The 21,185-nt window shown below is 40.7% G+C and overlaps 3 protein-coding genes across 4 annotated transcripts in view; 2 read left to right on the top strand and 1 right to left on the bottom strand.

Moving 5' to 3' along the window:
- The first annotated feature begins 452 nt into the window (after nucleotides 1-452).
- c1h1orf174 (chromosome 1 C1orf174 homolog) lies at nucleotides 453-4,617 on the top strand. Its single transcript, XM_047608104.1, has 4 exons — nucleotides 453-803; nucleotides 2,202-2,273; nucleotides 2,437-2,760; nucleotides 3,544-4,617. The coding sequence occupies exons 1-4, from the start codon at nucleotides 792-794 to the stop codon at nucleotides 3,682-3,684; spliced, it is 549 nt and encodes a 182-aa protein (XP_047464060.1). The 5' UTR covers nucleotides 453-791; the 3' UTR covers nucleotides 3,685-4,617.
- Nucleotides 4,358-9,318, bottom strand: dffb (DNA fragmentation factor, beta polypeptide (caspase-activated DNase)). Its single transcript, XM_047608103.1, has 7 exons — nucleotides 9,123-9,318; nucleotides 8,074-8,200; nucleotides 7,566-7,751; nucleotides 6,329-6,408; nucleotides 6,075-6,248; nucleotides 5,446-5,546; nucleotides 4,358-5,338 (listed from the first exon to the last, which is right to left on the bottom strand). The coding sequence occupies exons 1-7, from the start codon at nucleotides 9,243-9,245 to the stop codon at nucleotides 5,092-5,094; spliced, it is 1,038 nt and encodes a 345-aa protein (XP_047464059.1). The 5' UTR covers nucleotides 9,246-9,318; the 3' UTR covers nucleotides 4,358-5,091.
- A 619-nt stretch (nucleotides 9,319-9,937) lies between these two features.
- Nucleotides 9,938-21,185, top strand: part of LOC125022730 (nephrocystin-4-like) — a 159,667-nt gene continuing 148,419 nt past the window's right edge. For both annotated transcript variants that reach the window (XM_047610754.1, XM_047610012.1), the window contains exons 1-2: nucleotides 9,938-10,237; nucleotides 10,719-10,856. In XM_047610754.1, the coding sequence (XP_047466710.1) occupies nucleotides 10,061-10,237; nucleotides 10,719-10,856 (315 nt within the window). In that variant the 5' untranslated portion in view covers nucleotides 9,938-10,060. The remainder of the gene's footprint in view (nucleotides 10,238-10,718; nucleotides 10,857-21,185) is intronic.

The following is a 21,185-nucleotide window of genomic DNA, read 5'->3' as shown; positions in this document are numbered from 1 at the left end:
GCAGCAGCTCTATTCATAATTTAGCTTTGATTTTTTGTCATGAAATAATAATAATAAATAAATACCTACCACTTTTTTTTCCCAAGAACTTTATTGGAAATTTGTAAAGAACATAGGAATGAAAAAAGAAAAAAAAAACACCTTAGAGTGGATATTCATCAGTGCTACACATTTTCCGTTTGTGACCAACTTGAGAGATTTAAAACAGTGATCCGCTTCAATCAAAACCAACTTAAGTGGAGATGATTTTTGTAATATACATGGCTGTGGAATCTTCCTGACAAAATATAAACTACTTACAATGCTACGCACTTTCTTTCCTTTGAATTCGAAATGAGTACTAATTTTTTTCCCTTCCCTTGTTTTTCCCTCCCTAATGTTTTATAATAAACACCGCGGAGCACAAGTGACCGCTGACATTTAATATTTCCGATCGATTTTTTTGCTCGCGTGTCCTCCGGATAAAAACCAAGGAAATCCTTCATGGCGGCGACACAGCTGCTGTTCCCCTTTAACGTGAGGTGGAACCGAGGCCACAGTGCGGTGCGGAGGACGTCATCATATCCATGTCAGAGCCGCTGTAACCTTTGAGTGAACCATAGCAGGAAACAAGAGGAGGCGGCCCGAGGAGAACGGAGCACAGCGGCGGAGGCAACACTTCTCGTAAAATTATCACTTTTGTTTTACAGCCGGACGAAGACAGTCGAGCTGTTAGCCGTCAAACAACAAGCGCAGTCGACACGGAAATATTTTAGCCGCTGAAAAAAACAAAACAAGACTAGCGCCGACAAATGGTGCACAAGGTAAGCGAGTAGCCGAGCGAGTAAATTAGCAGGAGGCTAGTAAATTAATTAGCTCGGAGCTGCCCCGCTAGCCTTATTAGCTTAGAGCTGAGCCGTGGGAGCTGGTGCGGTGGTCGGTTAGCTTTGTGACAACAACACGTGCACTCCACTTAAAGACTCTTAAGGTTAACAATAAAAACGCCCTTTGCCCTCATGTGGTTTTAATGCGTGACGCGAAACGCGACTCCGTTTCTCTACATTCACCGTGGATTGTTGTAGTTGAAGCTGCAGTTACGTAACAAATGGTGGCGGTGCTCGAAGTTAAAAGTTAAAACACCGATGAGCTTTGATTCGGCCTGGCCTTACCGTGTCAGAAATGTGGAGAAACGTATTGTCTGTGTGCTGGAGAATCTGAGTAACAGGGCGTTAAATTGATTACATTTCAGTAGAAGTTTGGCCCGCGGAGGATTCAAGGGTCTGTGTCGGGGGAGCTGGGCAGGTGGAATCTCAGTCATCTTCACTGCGAAATGCATATCAACAATAGTGGCCATCTAAACCCTAGAATTAAAACATCTTAAATATCTGCACTGCTGTTGCCACTGATGCCAAACTGCATTTCGTCGCTTTCGTATGCAATGACAATAGAACTGAGTCTAACCTAAGCAGTGATGGCCAAAATGTTTGCATAAGACTAAAGATCGCTTTTACTGTCATTGCATGGCACATACAGTGGTACATTCAGGAATATGATTGCTGTCCCATCATTACAAAAATAAAAAATAAATGCAAACAGTTCCTTGGAAAATATCTGAAGTTGAAAACAGTTGAGCTGATCTGCTGTCCTGCAGGCAGAGAACAACTAACAATAACCTTTGCTGCACCACTCAGTCATGACACACAGCACATTACACAATATGTTAACCTGCCACATTTTTACACAGCAGTAAGTCACATGCATTCATATCGATGCTTCTGATCAAGTGAGGCTGCACATGTCCTGTCATGACCGTTGTGATTTTGTGCTCTCTGAAAGTTACAGCGAAGAGCCAATCTAAAACCACGCGTCTTTAACATTCATCACCAACAGTTGTCATCGTAAGTGTCAGAGGCGTTTGTTTCCAATGCACTGTTTTTGCTGGTGTCCACCCTTGACTGACTGCGAAAGGAAGTTCACCAGAGGTTAAGCATGCCCATAAAGACGTTGGAGCTCACTCCCATGAGAAAACTTTCCCAATAAATTCCCCTTAACCAACTCTTTTACTAGCCAGGGAAGCTGAACAGGTGCTTAGCAGGAGCCTGTGAACTTCTGGTGCTATGACCGCTGCCTCCAAGCTCCTGAAACTAAAGCCTTTACACTTAACTGTTCATGATAAGGAAGTGTTGGCAAAAAAAGATTTAACCAGCCATGTTGCTTTGCAGATGCCTCAGCAGCTGGATGACGTCAAGTCCAGAAAGAGGAAGAGCAGCTCTGAGAGAAGACGCTCCAGAAAGGTTTGTGTTCGTGTTCATGAGATGATAAAGAGCTTGTTCAAAGAGCTTTGACATTGCTAGACTTTCACATCTGAGGCCTGGAGTGGTCACACTCATGCACGTTAGACTCACTGTGGTTAGCTGTAACATCGCCCTGACTCTGCTCTTTAACTTTCCATCTCAGGCGTCTGCTACGGAGAGGGGATGTATAAAAAGCCAGAACACGCATGTCACGGCAGAGACGCACTCTCACATTGTCTGTGAGTGTCACCAGTCCGCTGGCAGGAGGAGATGCTTGGCCTCACCTGTGCTGGAGGGACAGGAGGGGAAAGAAAACGAGCGTAGGATGGGGCAGGAGTTGGACGGTTATGAAGTGAACGGCCTCCGGGACAAACAGGAGCCCGAGCGTATGGATTATGAAGAAACTGATAAGACCATCTTCCTAGATGACGACAGTAACCAAATTCTTCCCGTGGAGCAGTTCTTTGGAAACTTGGACGTTGTTCAGGTGACACTTCTTGATTTTTCTCTTACACTAGAATGTTTTTCTTAGAAGGAAACATTTTCAAGCTGATCGTTAGATTAGAAGAGGCCCCGGCCAAATGTGATATCAAGAAAATATTCAACTTGAAGGTGTGTATATATATATATATATAAGCTTAAATTTCAGCAGGAACATGAGCCAAAAGATTGAAGATGAACTGATCAAATACAAAAAAAGGCCTTAAAGAGCTTCAAGTACAAATTCAAGTCAGCTTTTCCACTTTCCCATCCATCGGTTCAAATGTTTGGTGTCCAACTTTGTTTTTTTGAGTCTCTATTCATCCTCATTCACAGCTAACATCATTAAACTGATATCTTACCCCTTTATAAACCCTGTTCCAGCAACTGGAGTAATACAGAAGCAGTACATGCAGTATTTAGCCCCAATTTATTTTGTTTTGAAAACAACATGTTGAGTCCGTCACATATAGATCTGCAAATCTTTACAAACATACTGGAATTGATTGTAAGTAACCAAAGGATAAACCAATCAATAATCAATTGAAAAAGTAATTCTGTATTTTCCTAGGATGCAAAATTACCGAGGTTTAACTCATAAGAATTAGCCCTCATCTCACTGAGACTTCAGATACACTGCCTGTTGCAAAGTGTGTTCAACAACAGAGCAGGAAAAAAATTCAGTACATCATCAACTTAATATCTTTGTATATCCATAGAAAGGATTTTTCTTTGTGCGCCCCGCAATCAGCCACTTTGATTTAATGGTTGCATTCCACACATCCTACAGGACTTTCCTCAAAGATCGTCATCAACCTCTGTCAGCTCCCACCGGGAGAAGAGGAGGCGACACTACTACGCACGTGAGGACAGCGACGAGGAGGAGGCGAGCTTCAGCGGCATTGAGCGAGTGGATGGAGCGGGCACTTAGTGAAGAGCCGTGCCACGCCCACCGTGGAGCCTGTGGAAAGACATGAAGCCTCCTCAGCACTGAGGGAGGATCCAGCCTGTTCAGAGACTGCATTCAATCCGTCCATATCATCTCACTAATATACCATGGGTGAGTGAGGGAAGAGTGAAGGTGCTGTGGTAGAATTACAGACGACACTATGTGACTGTACACCTGCAAACCTGCGATCAGTCACTACTCAAACACTGATGGAGAGAAACTCCTTCCATTTTAAACCCAAATCATTTTAACTCGACTTTTAACAAATGCAAATTGTTTTCCACCTATAGCATTAGCTCTGATGCATAAAAATGTTATGCATTTATTTTTATGAAAAAACATAGATACAGTAATATTAATACCATAAGTGAGCAATACCATGGTGCTTGTTAAATGATTTATATTTAGATTCCCGCTCACTTCAACCCTGGTTTAGTCCTTACTGGCCTGACAAAGCACTTTATGACCTGAGAATACTGCTTCATAATCTGAGTGCAGCTTTGCAGAGATTAGCCTTGTGAGATTCTAGAGTGCTGGATTCAGCTTACAACCTCCAAAAGTGCTGACAAAAATGTTGACATGGCAGAAGCAGCGTAGTGATGGATGTAATGATCTGACCTCAGATTAGATAAATGATGAGAACATGCACCAAAGAGCAGGTCTGTAATGAGAGAGTTTAATGCCACAGAGTCACTGTTCCAGATGAATGTCATGTTTTTTGCATAAAAGTCATTTATCACCAAGTGTCTAACATCCGTCCTCAACACATCTCGGTGTGTGTTCAGTTTTAGGGCAGCTTTTTTATAACATAACACATGTCTGTATCGATACATAAAAATGCAGCTACTCATTTTCCCTGATCAGATTTGTGTTGAATATAAATTTACCACTATACATTAAAAAGTATTTTATAAAGTCCACACTGTGGAAATAAGTCGAGGCTAGATTCAACCTGACTTTTCACGTGTCATCTAATCCTCTAACCTTACGGTTAACAGCACTTGTTGTGATCATTTTGTATATACCTGATTGTTCTGACCATTTATATATTTTTTTCTGCCTTATTTATGCTAAAAGCTTTTCATACTCTTCAGAGTGAATGCCTCATTCATAAAGCAGCCTTTGTAATCGATGCATGTATTTTACATCACTGTGCCAACGTAAAGAACAAATAAACGTTTTTCATGGTTTCATTCAAGTCTAGACAATCATTTTTTTAGCATTTAACAAAACTTTAAAAAAAATCCTGGTTTGAAAAAGAATCATGATGATGGTTAAAAAAATAAAAATAAAGTGAGGTTAAAAAATTGGTCTCCCTGATGTGATCTTTCTAATTGATCTTGGAATTTTGCAGCTTATATAAATATTTTCATAAAAACGATTAAATGTTCAGACTAAGCGACTTCTCTTCACTTTGGACTTCTTTGTTTTATCTGCATCACTGGCCTTCAGAAAAATCTTCTTGGTGTCACACGTCAGGTTGTGAGCATCTTTCTTGTGGCAGACGATGTGGACGAGCTTCAGGTTGTCTCTGGTGAACAGCAGCCGGTAGAAGTAGTTCAAGTTGACGTCGGTGCTCTTGTGATTCTGTAGAGCTTCCGTCAGCGCGGGAATGATCGTCCTCTTTTTCTCAATCCTGGACACGAGGTTTACAAAACATGTAAAGAATAACAAAAAACAAAGGAAATTGTGTTAACATAACTTGAAATGTGTCTCTGAAGTCTTGAATGTCAAGGGTCCAACCTGTGGTCCAGGTTCCAAGTGCTGAAGACGATCCTGCTCTCTCGGCTGCTGTAGGGGTTGATGGAGTGGAGGGACTGGCACAGCTTCTGGTCAAATGATCCCTGAAGGTTATAAATATAGGTCCACTTCTTACAACATGTCTGGTAAGTTTACAGTGACTGAAGCCCAGTGCAGACAACATGACTTTTAAAACCTTTGCTGTACTACAAAACACTTCAGTATATTTTTTGTCTGAGTCTGTTTTGTTGAGATAACAAGAAACTGAATATTTTTTATTAGTGTATAATCTGTTATGAACAGAGCCCTTCATATCTACATTGAGAGCATATTCCTACAGTAGCCCAGAATGGACAAGTCAACCGCTGACTGAGGGTCATTCACACTTTGCATGTAAAGCTTGATTTGATTTAGATTTCTGCACTGGTTCTATGCAGATCCTACACCATCATGAGCGTTTATGGTGCAGAAGCATCTATTTAGATGGTTGTAATCTTGAACCAAAGCTGCCACTAAACCCTACGCACTGGTCTTTTAACACGTTTCACATGTGTCAGACATCGAAGTAATACCCGTGTTAGTTTTTCTTGTCCATCAACCATATTAGACCACAGTTTTTAATCTCTTGGTACCTGGCATGTGAACCATCCTTCTCGAGTACAGAGGCGATCTTTCTCATTCACGGTCCTGTCGAAGTAGCTGCCGTTGTACCTGGCTGTTTTCAGCATTTCTGACAGGTACTGTGATGTTTTCAAAAACTCTGCCCTGACTTTAGCTTTCTCTATAGTTTTGGTAGCACCGTCCACCTGAGAATAGAGGCACAAAAACCTTTCGTAAAACACAATGGAGGAGGATTCAAATAAAGACATTAACGTAAGTGTTTTACCTCCTTCAAGTAGCCTCGTATCCTGTTCTCACAGTTATACTTCATGTAGGCCGACTTGGTTTTGAATCGGGTATCTGTACCTGGAACGAGAAAAACAAAACACCATAACAAACCACAGATCTGTTAAGATTTACATCAAGTCTTCAGAAGGACACATGCAGAGCTGCTTCATGTTGTAATTACTTCTGTCTATTATCAACTTATTTTGCATTAACAACATGAGTGTGTGTTCAGCCTTGCATGAACAGATTAGATACGATGGTGGTTACTTCCTTTCACAGAGCACCAGTGATTAGATAACAGTAACACACATCTTAAAGCTGCACTAACAGTTTACAAATGGTGTGATGTGGATTTTGCCGGATGTGAGTTAAACTATATATTTGCTGCTAATAATCTGTCTAACTCGTGGTTGATCCAGAAATAGGCAGTGAAGTAGACATTAGTGGGTCTACGACAGGCAGGTGACAAACCTAGGTAGAGAGCATGCAGACCTGTGAGAATATCCACCAGGAACATAATGTAGCTTTGCCCAAAATGATCTCATCCCATCCTCACTAGGGTCGTGGGAGGCTGAAGCCTATCCCAGCTCTTATCAGATGAGAGGCTAAGGACATCCTGGACAGTTCACCAGTCTATCACAAGGTGTCCTTATTATGCCTGATTTAAACCTTAATATAAATTAAACAGGTAAGTTATGTAAAAAGGCTGTTTAAACCATAGACTGTAGAAAACACTTCCTCACATTTGTCTGAGTGAAGCCATGTTATCAATAACCCGCTCACATGTCTACCAGACCTACTAGCTTTTGCATTCGATTAATGCTGCTCTCCACTCTACCTCGGCAAGTTACAAAGAAATGTTGGATTATACACTCTATTTATTTTTTCCTACTCGTACGGTCCTATGGGACAGTTTCACAGAGCGTTGTCAGTGGCAACTACCAATCATCATGACTGACATATGACATCCTGTAACATCAACAAACAAAAAGGTAAGTTCTTAGAAAAATGAACAATGAACATGCATCAGAATTATATTACCTACATGAAATGACAGAAACCACCCTTAAAAAATGTTTAGAGGATCAATTACAGTATCCTCTTCACACTTAAATATGAGAAAAGTTGACAGAACACCGGTTTAGTGAAGTTGAGATCATGGCAGAAAGCTAAGCAGTGACAACCTCCGCTAGTTTGTCTTCGTAACATTCAGGCCTTAATGAGACTGATGGTACCTCTGAACCAGTCCTCATCCTCGTCTCTCTTCTCCAGATCAGACCTGTCCTCCAGGTTCTGTAGAAGGTCAGTCAGTATTTTACGCCTTTTAGAAGACTTCTCATCAGAAAGTAGTCCCTTCGCTGCTTCAATGATGCCATCAGCATGTTTGTCTGTGTTCAGTAACTGACTGATGTCACACACAACTAGAATTAGAGGCACAAAAGTTGTGTAAGGGTTAGTCATCAACTGTCATACTACACCCACTTCTTCTCTTTGGTCTTCAGTCCAAGTTGAGCAGGATATCTTGGATTTGAATATTTATTTGTTTTATATTAACAGGGACTGATTTATTTGTGTTTGTTCTGCTTGAACAGCACTTTAGTTCAACTGAGGTTAAAGGAGCTTTAGAAATAAACTTTGACTTGACTTGACTTAAACGTACAGTTTGTCTGGACAACAGAAAAACTAATCATGATCAAAATGTTTGTCTTTGTTTGTGTCTAGTGTAAAGTTTGGTTGACGTACCTCCACTCCATGTCTGCCCTTTAGACAGAAGAACTAGTTCGGTGTTGACTGACAGAGTCTGGAAGAACTCTTCCGTCACGATTGTTCCATCCTCGTACAAACAAACACGAGCACCAGAGAGCGGCAGCTACAAAGGACAAAATAAAATAACATGCGTTATTTAAATTTAAGTAGAACATATGGAGTCATTCAGATCATTCCTGTCTAACAATAGTTTGATTGTCCTAATTACAATTCAGTTCAATTCAGCTAAATTCACTTTTACTTGTAAAGTGTCAAAAACAATTGTCAAATTGTCACTTTACAGAGGAGATGTGCCTGAAAGCTCCAGATCAAACACTGAGGTAACAGTGACAAGCAAAAACTTCAGATGAATTTGATGAAACCACGACCCAGTATCCAAATAAATCATACAAACATGGCTCAAACAAGAGTGTGTGATAGGAGCTGGTGAGTGATGCATCAGTGTTGGATAGAACAAACAGATAAGCCACCATTCAAAGTATATGCAGATAGCATGGAGACATTTCAGAAATATTTCTTTTATTTTGCTAAAAACTGTAATGGAAACGCAACTATTGAACTATCTTCTTCTATGTAATTTTCGCACACCTGTGCACTAAGGGATCCTTTCAGTTTCAGTAAATTTATTCGAACGAGTGCAAGTACGGAGATGAACTACTACATACGAGCGTTTCATCTAGTCAGAATGATATATCTAAAACATCTCGACAAATAAATGTACATGTCATCTCACTACATACAGCACGTCTTGTGTCCATCATGTGCCGCTAACTTCCTCAGCACCGTTTATCTAATCATATATGCAGGCAACTGTGTCGGGAACATGTCGACATGTCTCCGTTGTCTGAACATGATGTGAAACATACATATATGCAACAGTTTCACCCTGGACTTGACCAAACCGTTTCCTTGACGAGCTAAAGCTAAAGTAACAACAGTACGTTTCTGTCTCTTGTTTGTTGTTTTCACCACAGTAGAAAAAGCGAAACCATAGAGGAAGGGATACAAAGCTACACACGGCTCACCTGTAATAACTTGCAGCCCTTTTTCAACAACTCCTTCACATTTTTTGCTCCAACTCCGTACTTTTTGCTTTCAGTGCAACTTCTAATTTTCACTGGCTTGTTTTTGTCGAAAAGTCCGAACATTTCAGTTTGTAACTACCGCTTCCTTCTTCTTCTTCTTCCTCTTGAGGCTCATAGGCGCATTAGCGGTGTTTTGCTGCCCCCTCCTGGTTTCATGCTTCTATTGTTTCGGCGGCGTTAACGGGACCAGACTAGACATTTCAAGCAGGAAACAATCATTTGTTCTACAAATTTATATACTCTCAAACACAGCCATATCAGACTTTGCAATAGAATGGACAAACTTTAACGCTAAAGTTGTCTTGCTATGATCTGAACAATGAACAATGATCTGATAATATACCATATACTACGATACATCTACAGGTATAAATCTTGGTCATATTTTTTGACCATTATAAAACACTTGTATTTTTAATTTTGTTGAAATTAAGATTATTGTTAGTATAGATAACTGAATAAGCAGGCATGCCAATAGTTTTGTCGAAGTCTAGATACACATGGCAACGTGAACATTACCATAGCAACTGATGCAGCGCGAAGGGAAATACCAAATGAAAGGTATGGACGATTGAAAACATCGATTGACAATTTTTTGTTTAGACTTTAAGTTTAGAGGATAAGCATCTCATTATCTACTAAAATATGTAAATGTTCAATTTACGATAGCTGTATATTTAATTTGCACAATAGTACTTCCGATTAAGTCACGGATTTATTCAGTTACCCCTTCATATTAAATGGTATGATCCGACTTCAACATGGCGGCGGAGGGTTTGGAAATGTACACGGATGGAAAAGATGATATTCTGAATAACGCTTAAGTTGTTTATTCGGGGTTTGCAGCGTCCTGTCCGTTTGTGTTGTAACTAAACGATATGGTGAAAACAGAAGACGTATCTAACATGGAGGACGGCTGGAGAGAAGTGTTTGAAAGAAGCCGGTTGCTTCCTCCACCCAGCCAGACAGTCCGCCTGGCGGTGGACAGCCACTTCAACCAGTCCTACGGGTTCCAGCTCAGCCTGAACCGGGTCACTGCAGCTCACCTCCCGCAGGTGATTGCATTCAAGAAACGCAACGGAAAGATTTAGAAAGCTCTAAGAAGGGCAACCGTGTGTCAGTGGTTAAACAAACCTAAATTATGTGACGGTGTCTCCCCGTTATTCTACGTCTGAGGAGACCTGAGAAAACTCAATTCAAAAGTACAATTTTTCATGACCCTGCATCTTGTCAGTCGCTGAAACAAATGGACCAGTAACACACCTCGGTGTAAATGTGTCATCGATCCTTTAGTAAATTAATTCGGCCTAGAGATAATCCATCAAACACTGGCACACGCACCCTTTCTGTGAGTAATTGTCTGACCCTCACTGTCACCCCCCTTAATCACTGAGCATCCCCGCAGAGTTAGGGATTTTTATCGTGTTTGAAACTCACACTTATTTCTTAATGAAGTTTGGGCAATGCTAAACTGGAATATCTGTAAGTATAAAACACAGAAATGAACAGATGTGTCTCTTCCCTCTTGACTTAAAGGCGATGTCCATGGGGGAGCAAGATGTAAACTTCCAGCTTCGAGTGACCCTGTTTGATAGAAATCACCAGCAATTCTTTGGGAAAACATGGAAGAGTTCAGCCCAGAAGATGAAAAACAACAAGATCTCCTTCAATCAGGTAACTTTATTCTACTAGGCAGGCAACTACAATAAATCCACAATTTCTTTGATAACAGCTCTGATTTACTGTGTGTTCAGTTTGTTTGAATCTCTTCTCATGCTGTTTGGATGTTTAAATAGTGGAATCCATGATAATACAAGCATAAATTACATTCATTTATCACTGCCATTACTTAATTACAACCAACTCAAAAGCCTTACCCATCAGCCATCTCTAAATTAACATCGATGATTGGACTGTGTTCTGCAAGTCACAAACTAAAGTGATTAACTTCCCATGTTATGAATGCTCTAGTCCACTTTCTCATCCTGCAAGTTGAAGAACAGAAAAACTTTGAAATATCTGCAGGCCGTATTACGTTTTGCTTCAAAGTAGTATTCTGTTGGTCTTGTACGGTTAAAGGGTTGATGTATTTCAAATCCAGTTTTCTTGCAAAGCATTCTGACTGATTTAGAGATCAAGCTTTTTGTTCATTGGGGCAATGTGACAACGCAACACCAAAGGGAAAAAGAAAGTTTTTTTGTTTCTTTGTTTACATTAAACCAGATTCTTTGGCTAGCTGTCAGTGAAAGTCACTGTTGGAGACATCTGTGCTTGAGTCTCAGTTAGAGTCCAGTTAGCATGAAACTTTGTTCCATGGAGAACTACTGGCCTGTCATTTTGGGCAGTTTCAATATGGCTGACAATTGCTCAGATTGTTCTCATAAAGTCTTATGTTATGTACTTGATAATTGTATTGCTTTTAAAAGCGATATCGATGTAACTTCAGTGTCATTTTAATAGCATAAGCTGTTCAATAGCTGAAGTATAAATAGTTTTAATGCATGAATTTAATGCACATTCGTACTCAAAATGAAGTATATTATGAACATCCATAGGTTCAAACGTGATAAACAGCAGCCTTCTGTTGACGGTCACTGTGCAGTGTACCAAGTATACAGCCAAACTCATTAGAGGCACTGGAAACGAATGTCTGGTAGAAGCTGTTCACAAAATATTCTTAGTTTGTAGCTTAAGCAGGAATTTTTACATAATGTTTCTATCTTGTGGTTACTGGTGGTATTGCTGCTTGGGTTAAAAAACAATTGGTCAGTGCAGTTGAACGCGATGTCTACTCAGTCTGCTGTTTATTTAACCCCTGAACTCATCATCTTAGACGTCATTGCAACATTTCCCCCTACTGTGTGAGATATGGCAAGAGCCATCACTGCACATGATGACAGCATGCCCAGCTAACAATATGTTCATTATATTTGTACAGAAACAAAATACACAGAAGCTACCATTGCTAGCATGTTAGCAACAGCAGCCCACAAAGTTGTAAATTAAAGCATCTCGTGAAAGGACTGAGAATAGGCCACAAATATGTTTCACCTGGTATCAATAAGAAAATACTGAGAAGCATTTTAACTTGGTGGCACCATAGGATTAAATCAATTAAAATAAGTCTGAGTTAGTTTGTGAGTAGCCTAGTGTCTTAGTATTGTGGCGCTGAGTCATTTTTGGTGCAGCGGTTGTGTTTGGTTCTGTATTCCTGTAACATTAACGACCAGGTAAAACGAGCCCTTCACTTGTCTTGTGGTCATCAATGCCTGAAATGCTGCCAGTCACACAAAGTGGAAGCCTCCTCCGTTCTGACTCTCTGACTGAACACAGGTGATTAAAAAGGTCGTCTGTGTTCAAGAATTTTGCATTGTATAGCTGCACTCCTGCCTCCTCTAATTGGTTCATCACGTTTGCCCCCCCCCCCTCCCCGCTTGCTTGTTGTAACTGCCATTATAGATTTAACTTTTGCTATCACTGGATTCAGTAGCCCTGCTGAGACCCAGCACCAGTTTATTAGCAGCAGATACACAAAATCTACAAGAAGCCCAGTGAATTCGGAACAGACTGTTTGGCTTAACTGCATTCATCAATCACCTTAAACATCACAGCTAAGTTGTGTGGAGCCACTGGCCATGGCTGCATTCTGATTCAGACCAAATGACTCTCTGCAGCACACTGCAGACAGGCACCGCAGCCAAAACGTCAGTTTATTTCACAAGGTTTAAGTTTTACAGTTGATCTTTATAGCTGCACCCTCTACTATATTGATCAGTCACAGCAGCAACTTATGTTCACTTTTCTGACGCAGAGACTGGTCAGAGCATCATTCCTCTTCTTCCTTTTCTTCTTCTTGATCTTATTAAGTCTATTTGACTGATTGATTAGCTTCACTCCTCTTTCTATTTACTTGACAATACATATGACATATTGGGCTAATTAATGTGAGCTGATGGCTAGTTTGGTTATCAGTACATTTATAATAAGCAATAACAACTGCACCTCTATTAAAAAGAATCCTTTATCTTGGTCAGGCAACTTCGTGATCATGGTAATTTGTCTGACAATTTAGAGTCCTCATTATTCAGTAGTTAATAAAAAAATAAATGAAACAATACCTTTGGTTAGTCACAGCAGTAAAAAGTAGAACAGTTTTCCTCCACAGACAGAATCATTTGTTTTGGTTTGTTTCCTCTTGTCATCATTGTTCGCTCCATATTAGTGTTTATATACTGATTGTTTTGCTGAAAGCAGTGTGTGTTGCCCAGTATTCAGATAAAGAGTTATCTCCAACCATTAGGATCTCAGTTCATTGTGGTTCAGAGGGAAATTTATCACAGTTCAATTCTAATCTATTTACTGTAATTTAACACACTCTTCTGGGAGTGGTAATATTTCCGCAGTCACTGGGTTCTTCTATACAAACAGCTTTACTAGTTTATTGACTTGAGCGTGGACGAAGCTTCAGCTGAGTCTCACTTTGTTGCAGTTGTTTTATTTCTTTTCCTAATCGTTGTTCTTTGGGTCTTTTCTTCTCTGCAATCATCACCAGACAAAGGGAACAAAGAAACACATTTTTTGATATCAAGCCGTGTGACGTACTCTTTGAAAGATATGCTTTGATGATGAAATTTCCAATTATTTATTGAAAATGCTAAAGAGAATGTCGTAACAGTGAAGGACTTGAGATACAAAAGATAAAATGTACGATCCTGATATTGAAATATAATACAAGTCAGATTATGTTCATGGTGTCCTTTCAGTTTAACTAGGGGCCCTCAGGACTATGTCCATGCTGCTTTGGTGCCTTTCATTCTTTCTTGTATTGGAAGTAAAGTTGGAAGGTAAAAGAACTTTTTACACACCACTGGGCAGCCCAGAGCTTTTCTAGTCAAACCAATGATGCCACACTTAAGCATTGTTGTAGCCGTTGTGTAAGTTCCTGTAAAGATCCACAGTGTGATGGCAAAAAACAACTTGAGATTTAATCCCTGACCCTAACCAGCTTTCTCTATCTGCAAAGAAAGCTGTTTTAAAAAAAACTCAACAAATGTTACTAATAGGATTTTAAATTTAATCGTAACTGTTACATGCAAGAAAACCCCCATGCTTTTTTTTTTTTTGCGTTTATAAAGCGTTTCTGTGGATTCATCTGACATTAATTTTACTAGGCTGTAATGTGTTGCATCAGTGTAGGAAGTTTAGTTTTCAAGTGCAACCTCAGGTTTTGATGAGCACTGGTTGTCATATTTGAGTTCCACATCTGTTTCCTTTGATGCTTTCCTTACGTCAAGTCTTAGGACTGTGCATTGCTAAAGTCTTTTGAGCTGGTACAATACCCAAGCGTCGGTGCTGATCTGACTTTTTTTTTTTTGTAATATTGCTTTGAAAAATCTAAGTGTGCTTTTCCTCAAAGTGTTTTCTTTAGTTTGATGAACAAAGCCAAACATCTCTAATGTTGCATGCTGTCAAAACACAAGGAACCGTACAAGAACAGCTAAAACATAAAATACGCCAACTTTTCAATGAATCCAGGAAAGGTGTATGAATTTGACCAGACATTTCATTTCATGTGCAGCCCCAGTGGGGGCCTGGTCCAGCAAACCAGTAAAAAAAAGTTTTATCAAGTCACACGTTTCCTTTGTAGTGGATGCCAGTGGGGGGGTTCTGAGAAGGCTGCCATCATCTGTTTGACTTTCTGTGACTTTTCTTTGTGACTATCAATAGCACTAATTAACTGCATCTTTTTATTAGGATTCACTTTGGAAAAGATTTTGGTGCTTTCAGATGTTTAGATAAATTTCCATTGTGCAGTCTTAGTAAAGGCATCTTATCTGTCCCAAATTCATTCTGCAGTAAATGATAACATCCCAAATATGCAGCCATCTTCATATAAAAAAGTAAAATACCTTCAGCAAAAGGAAGAACAAGGAATCCTGCAACAGATGGTATGACCCCCACAGGGCCTTGATCTTATTAGCAAAGGGACAGAAGCAGCTGAGATGGCCTAAATCCACAGAAGAGGCAAGTTCCCCGAGCTGCCTGGAACGACCCACCTGCTTCATGCTGGAAGCAAACGTTTTGTGCCTAGAGGGAGGAAAAATACAAGGAAAAGTGAGGCTTTCACTTCTTCTCCTCCATCTTTCATGTTGGCATTTTGGGAATCTCCCCCTTCAGTCTGAGAGAAGCGTCCAGCAGCAAATATTTATCCCCTCTGACATCTTATCTCTTTCTGCGGCAATAAAACACCAGTCCCGTCCAGAGGAGCGGCCCTGCTGACGGCAGCCTTTTGACATTTTGCAGTCTGATGAAGTGTGACTACATTACCTGTCGGAGAGTTTTATGTGAAAGGGCCATCAGTCGTGAGCTACAAAATGCACCCTGATAGTCTCACCCCCTGAAAAGTTGTCTCCCAGCATCATGCTTGCCATCTTTTGCAAGTCGTTTTGTTATTTTTGAGCTGATATCTCAGGAGCAGCTGGATGTCTGTGTTCCCTCTCAATCAGACATCTGAAGGTCCCTGTACATCCTGGTTGGAGGCCAGTTTCCAACTGTTTTATGATCGCATCAGAGCAATGTGGAGCTCCTCAGCAGTTTCCGATGCTGAGGCTGCCTCGCCTGCATACAGCGTCTGCGCTCGTACAAGATGTTTTGAGAAAGTCTTTCAATGTGAAGAAACTGAGGGATGTAGCCAGCTGGTATAAATGTAGGGTGTTGCGTAATTCTTCTTTTATTTATTTTTTTTCCAGAGACACCAATGAGTCACAGCTATGGCACATTCTGATTTCCAGTTTTGTCACCATCTGTTTTCTCCCCTTTCCTCTGCGTGATGTTCTTTTGATTGAACAATCTCTCACAGTGTATGACCTTACTTTGATCCAGTAGAATAGTCATAGCCTGTATAACCTGGTATCCCAATAAGCATCCAAATCCCATTACCCATCCAGGGTAATAATCTAAACCACATCATATCCTATCAGGATGATAAAGTGGGCCCGGCCTTCTCTGTGTCGTGCCGCAAGAGCTGCACCAGCTTTTTTATTGGATTTGGCTCGATGCACTCGCATTCATGCTGGTGTTTATGAGTGGCAAATTGCTGTTTGATACCCAAATAATGTCAGAGGAGGGATTCCCTCCTTAGTTACAACAGTGCAGTGAAAATTGCACGCCAGCCCCCTCCCCCCAGTCAGCCATGATGGATTCGTTTTAATATCTGGCGAAGAGATCCACAGTGATTAAAGTTAGAAGAAGAGTGATCTTACTAAATGTCTTTTCTTGCTTTGTCTCTGCTTGACTTTCTTGATATTAGTGATGTCTGTGAGCCTTTTGCCTCAGTCGAGTTTTATTTTGAAAGTAGAGTGCACCTTTCTGAACAGTTAGATGGGCTTGTAAAAGCTGTTATGGTGTTTGAATCTTTTGAAATAGCGTTTGTGTATGAATTGCAGACGGTTTAGTCCGAAATTTGGACCATTTTGTGATCCCATTGACTTTGGTGTATGAGCCTTTGAGAAATACCACTAAAAAAGCAATTGCAGCCTAATGGCAGTATTTTTTATCTTTCTTTTTTTTTTTTTTTTGTCCTGGTACAAATCAATATATTTTAAATGACCCAGACAGCACTTGACAGTTGCTTGTTTTCATAAATCATAACTGATTGTTTGAAAGCTGTTCGGATATTTCCGTGTGAGGCAGTGACAGCTGTGGTCAGTAGAGGGCAATGTTGTGCTGCAGATGCTCAGATAGAAAGGTTGGGAAATGTGCATCTTCTGCATTGTCTCTCACTGTGATCACTCCATTTGAACTCCCTACCTTCACAGGGAGCCAGTGGTTTCTTCTCATAGGTGCAACATTATCAGGACGACAGCTGGGCTTGGGAGAAAAGGCCAAGCTTTCTTCCTGTCCATGTAACCTCTGTTTTCCTAGGTCCCCTGAATGCTGTTTGCCACTGTTTGGCCACGCATATTTGATTTTTCTATCCTTTACCTTGACTACCTGTCTTCAACTAACGCTTAGGGCACACCTCAACAGTGTGGACTACGAGGACTAAAACAGTACACGGCAACGTGCACACAGCCTTATTACAACACTTAAAAGAAATGAAAAGCAGAAGAACACAGTTCACAGATGGAAAAATATGTGAACATCGGTCTTGCACTTCTTCCACTTTTATTTCTTCAATAGTTGTTCTCTAAAGACCAAACCGGTTTGAAAGTGAAGAATCCCTCATGGTTCAAACTGGAGATCACAGTAATGAATACACTGCGGTACTTGCCTTCATCCTGCAAAGCCCCAGTTTTTCTGCTCTTAAAACATACGATAGAATGCCAAATTTAAGCTGTCAGTGCTGTAACAAAGCTACGGTTAAAGCCCTCGCCTGTACCCTTTTCCTGCTTTGCTCTCTAAAAGCAAAGAGATACTCTGGAAAGGCTTGCTCAGCTGAAGAGAAACTTCTCTTTGAAGTATTGTGTATTTGTTGTTGTGTGCTTTACAAGATGTCTTGCAGTCTACCTCATTTGATTGCGTACATGATTCACAACCGTTCAAGCGTGGACATTCGACTGTCACATATAAGGAAGCTGTGCCCTTTTCTCCTGTGTTTAGGGAGAAGGTGAGATCACCTGACTCTTGTGTCAACTTATCACTTCAATCCACTGGCACGCAGACTGTAAACAGAGCCATTTGACAGCAGGTATTCTGAAAAAAGTCCAACCTTAAATGGTAATGAAATACTGATGGAATGAATGAACTGCCCTGGAGCAGTATTTTAGCTCTAACAATTCAGCCTCTGGAGCATATCTAGGAAGGGTTCATCCTCAATGCCAACTGAACTCGCGTGGATTTCAATATAGGAATATATGGCAGTATTTCCATTCAACTGTTATAAGTTTGAGTATGAAATCATGTAATGAAAATTTGCATATTTGTCTTTGAGAAATCCATGGTCCACCCACAGAGGTGCCTTCACTGCCCCATTAGACTTAGTTCCTTATCAGCGCAGCTTTGAATGAAATTCTTTTGACTAACATTGCTTCCTTTCACTCTATAAAGATGCTAGATAGCTGCTACACCTGGGTCAAATGATACAAAGCTACATCTGTTCTGGCTTTTGGTATACTTTGTGGATGACACAGGCAGTCGATCTGGATGAGGTGGGGGTGCTGCCAGCATGGTAGACAACACGGAAAACAACTTGGAGCTGAATGGCTCCAAGACTGAACAGATGTTGGCAGACTTTAGGAGGAAGAAGCAGGGAATTCCTAACATAGCAGTGAGGATGTAGTGAACCTGGAAGAGAGATTGAACAGTTGCAGTTATTTTGGACTTCACATAATGGTCCAGACATTCACCTCTAACCTGATTGTTCACCAAGAGCGTCACTGCCCGGTATGGTAACTATGGATCTTTTCATCTCATCTTCTACCACTAAATCCTCACTACGGTCGCGGTGGTTGCTGGAGTCTATCCCAGCTGTCATTGGGCGAGAGGCGGGGTACACCCTGGACAGATCACCAGTCTGTCGCAGGGCCAACACAGAGACAAACAACCATTCGCACTCACACTCACACCTAGGCTCAACTCAGAATGGTAACTATGGATCTCAAAGCAAACATCAAACATCACTTCATAGAGTGATGCCCAAACACTCCACCAGGTGTCCTGCCTCCTGCACTTTCACACTGGTCCAGGGCGAACCAGATCTTTAAAGATACTCACAGCTCCAATCGGCTCTTTCAGCAGGGTTGCCCTCCAGCATCCAACATCACCTCCGTTCCCCCATGGCCACTTGCACTTGCAGGCTAAGAAGGAGCTTCTGGCTTCAGGCTATATGGATCATAAAAACTTTCAAAAATATGAAACTTGTTCTTTATATTTTGTTCCTAACTTGCATTTATTGCTTACATTCTTTTAAAACTCTCATATTTATTTGATGTTTACCTTTTATCTGAAATGCATACTCTGTAGCATACATGGCTTCTTGTGTGTTTGCTTTTTTTCATAGTCAAAGTCTTGATTTTCAAAATCAGAACCCACCATTGCTGGCCAGACCAACAATCACGCTATTGTTGCCTAGAGCCAAAAAATGTTCTCCATTGTCACAGCCACAGTTAGAAATCATGGTGGACACACCACTAGTTTTTCTTAGGATCAGTTTGTGAGGACGTTGTTATTCTATTAAAGTAATCTTTTATGAGATTACTAAATGAGTATGTAATTGTGTGGGTGCCGTTTGCTCCAACGTTTATTTTGCACGCTTGGTTTGCAGTTTGTAGCCCATATTCTTTTCAACGTGTTGATTTACACCACTGCCAAAACTGGGGAAGGTTGGTTAAATTAAGCCTGGGCCCAGCTCTTTGCATGTAGTCAGGCATTTCGTTAGAGATATTTTGTGACTGCTTGAGAGTGTTTGAATAAACAGTCACTGTGGAGCAGGTATTAGACTGATGTCGTTGGCATGGCATAAACACACACCATCAGAGAAATAAATGACTGACAGCAGTCTGCGTAGCCACGCTGAGTATGAGCTTAGCTTTAGTTTGACATTAATCCGTCACACCTGGTTTGGAGATGTTTTGCTGAAAGTGTGGCATCTGCCTGTCATCTTTAAAGTAGTCCTCCATGAGCTGTGTGAGAAACAGCAAGTGATGTTAATATCAACGGGTAGTCATATCTGCTCTGCTACCTTCAAGCTCGCAGGGAGCTCGGGACTCGCACTGTGTATCATATGCAGCTATATATTTACCGTGGTATTATCGTGTTTTTCATATTTGAGTTATTGATTTAGTTGATGGTGTAGTCACTTTGGAAGTCTCCACTCTTTTCAGAAAGTGATTTCAATCAGCATATCCTGAGGACAGACACTCATGAATTACTAATGACTACAGAATATCTTATTTTCATGAATCACCACAGGTATTGATCTGAAAACACAAGACTGAAAGTATATTATATATTTTTCTGTATATTTTTACTGTTAAAAGTTTTCTTCCATGTCCATGACATTAAACTAGTTTATTTTGAGCCATTCCCAATACAACATCCTGCTGCTGTAGAATATCTGCTGGTACCAATTAATTCGCAGGTGAACAGAGTCCCCAACAAATACACAACTTATTTCGGTTCTGCTTTACAGCGGCCTGCTGCTTTAGGAAATGTCACCGCTTTATATTTAAGATATTTTTCTCAGACCTGTTTATGAAGAGGTGCTTCAGAAGGAATGGAGGAATAGGTTTGGGTTTAAGTGCCACGAGGAAGTATTGAAAGACGGAATATCATGTTGTTGGTTCTCGTATTTATATTGAGTGTGGTAACTCTCCATTGGGATTTCATTATGGGGCATGTTTAAACTGATATATTGAAAAAATAACCTCTCTATACAATTGTGTATTCCTGCAACCAATCACCAACTTCAATTTTAACTCCTCAAACAAACTGGGCTCTTCTGTTTTCTGTCCAAACAAATTGATCGGCAAATCTTTGCTGTGGCATAAGCATTTCCCAACGGACTGGATCCAGACCAAAGACTTTGTGGCTGGGGAAGTTGGTCTGGCTTCCAGGCTGGTAGGAATGCTTACTGGTCCAAATGAAGTCCTGTATCCTTTTCATTGACCTGCTAAGTGCTCAGATTTATAGTGAGCAGTAAAACATGAACGTTCAGTATATTGAGTCTTGTTGTGTCCTATCTTCCACTCTCTGATTTTCTTTAAAAGGCATAGCACTTCCTCAAGTGAAAGTAAGCAACCTATAAAAAAAAACAAAAAAAAAAAACGCTGCTTGAAAAGCTGCATGATTGATGGACAAAGGGGCTGCTATGGCAGCAGAGACAGGCCTTCTGCTTACCTCGGAGCTTAATTCCTTCTCCCAACTGGCATTCCATGCTAAGAGATATAGACTTCAATTATACATGGGGACGGTGGGGGCGAAGGGTTCGCTGCCTTGCCTGAGAACTGATCAATATTTCAGCTCCAAGGGGACCAAACATCTAGCAGAGCAGCTGCTGTTTAA

This window comes from Mugil cephalus, chromosome 1 (assembly GCF_022458985.1).
Source record: "Mugil cephalus isolate CIBA_MC_2020 chromosome 1, CIBA_Mcephalus_1.1, whole genome shotgun sequence".
In the NCBI taxonomy this organism is placed as follows: Eukaryota; Metazoa; Chordata; class Actinopteri; order Mugiliformes; family Mugilidae; genus Mugil; species Mugil cephalus.
Note: the sequence above shows the minus strand (reverse complement) of the source record. Positions and strands in the feature narration are given on the sequence as shown.

Bases quoted from the DNA above. Each gene is read 5' to 3' on its own strand.
- dffb (XM_047608103.1), bottom strand. From the start codon at position 9,245: ATGTTCGGACTTTTCGACAAAAACAAGCCAGTGAAAATTAGAAGTTGC. The intron at 8,201-9,122 runs GTGAGCCGTGTG...TGTCCTTTGTAG, and splicing joins AGGGCTGCAAGTTATTACAG to CTGCCGCTCTCTGGTGCTCG. The intron at 6,249-6,328 runs GTAAAACACTTA...CTCTATTCTCAG, and splicing joins TACGAGGCTACTTGAAGGAG to GTGGACGGTGCTACCAAAAC.
- c1h1orf174 (XM_047608104.1), top strand. The intron at 2,274-2,436 runs GTTTGTGTTCGT...TTTCCATCTCAG, and splicing joins AGAGAAGACGCTCCAGAAAG to GCGTCTGCTACGGAGAGGGG. The intron at 2,761-3,543 runs GTGACACTTCTT...CACATCCTACAG, and splicing joins GAAACTTGGACGTTGTTCAG to GACTTTCCTCAAAGATCGTC.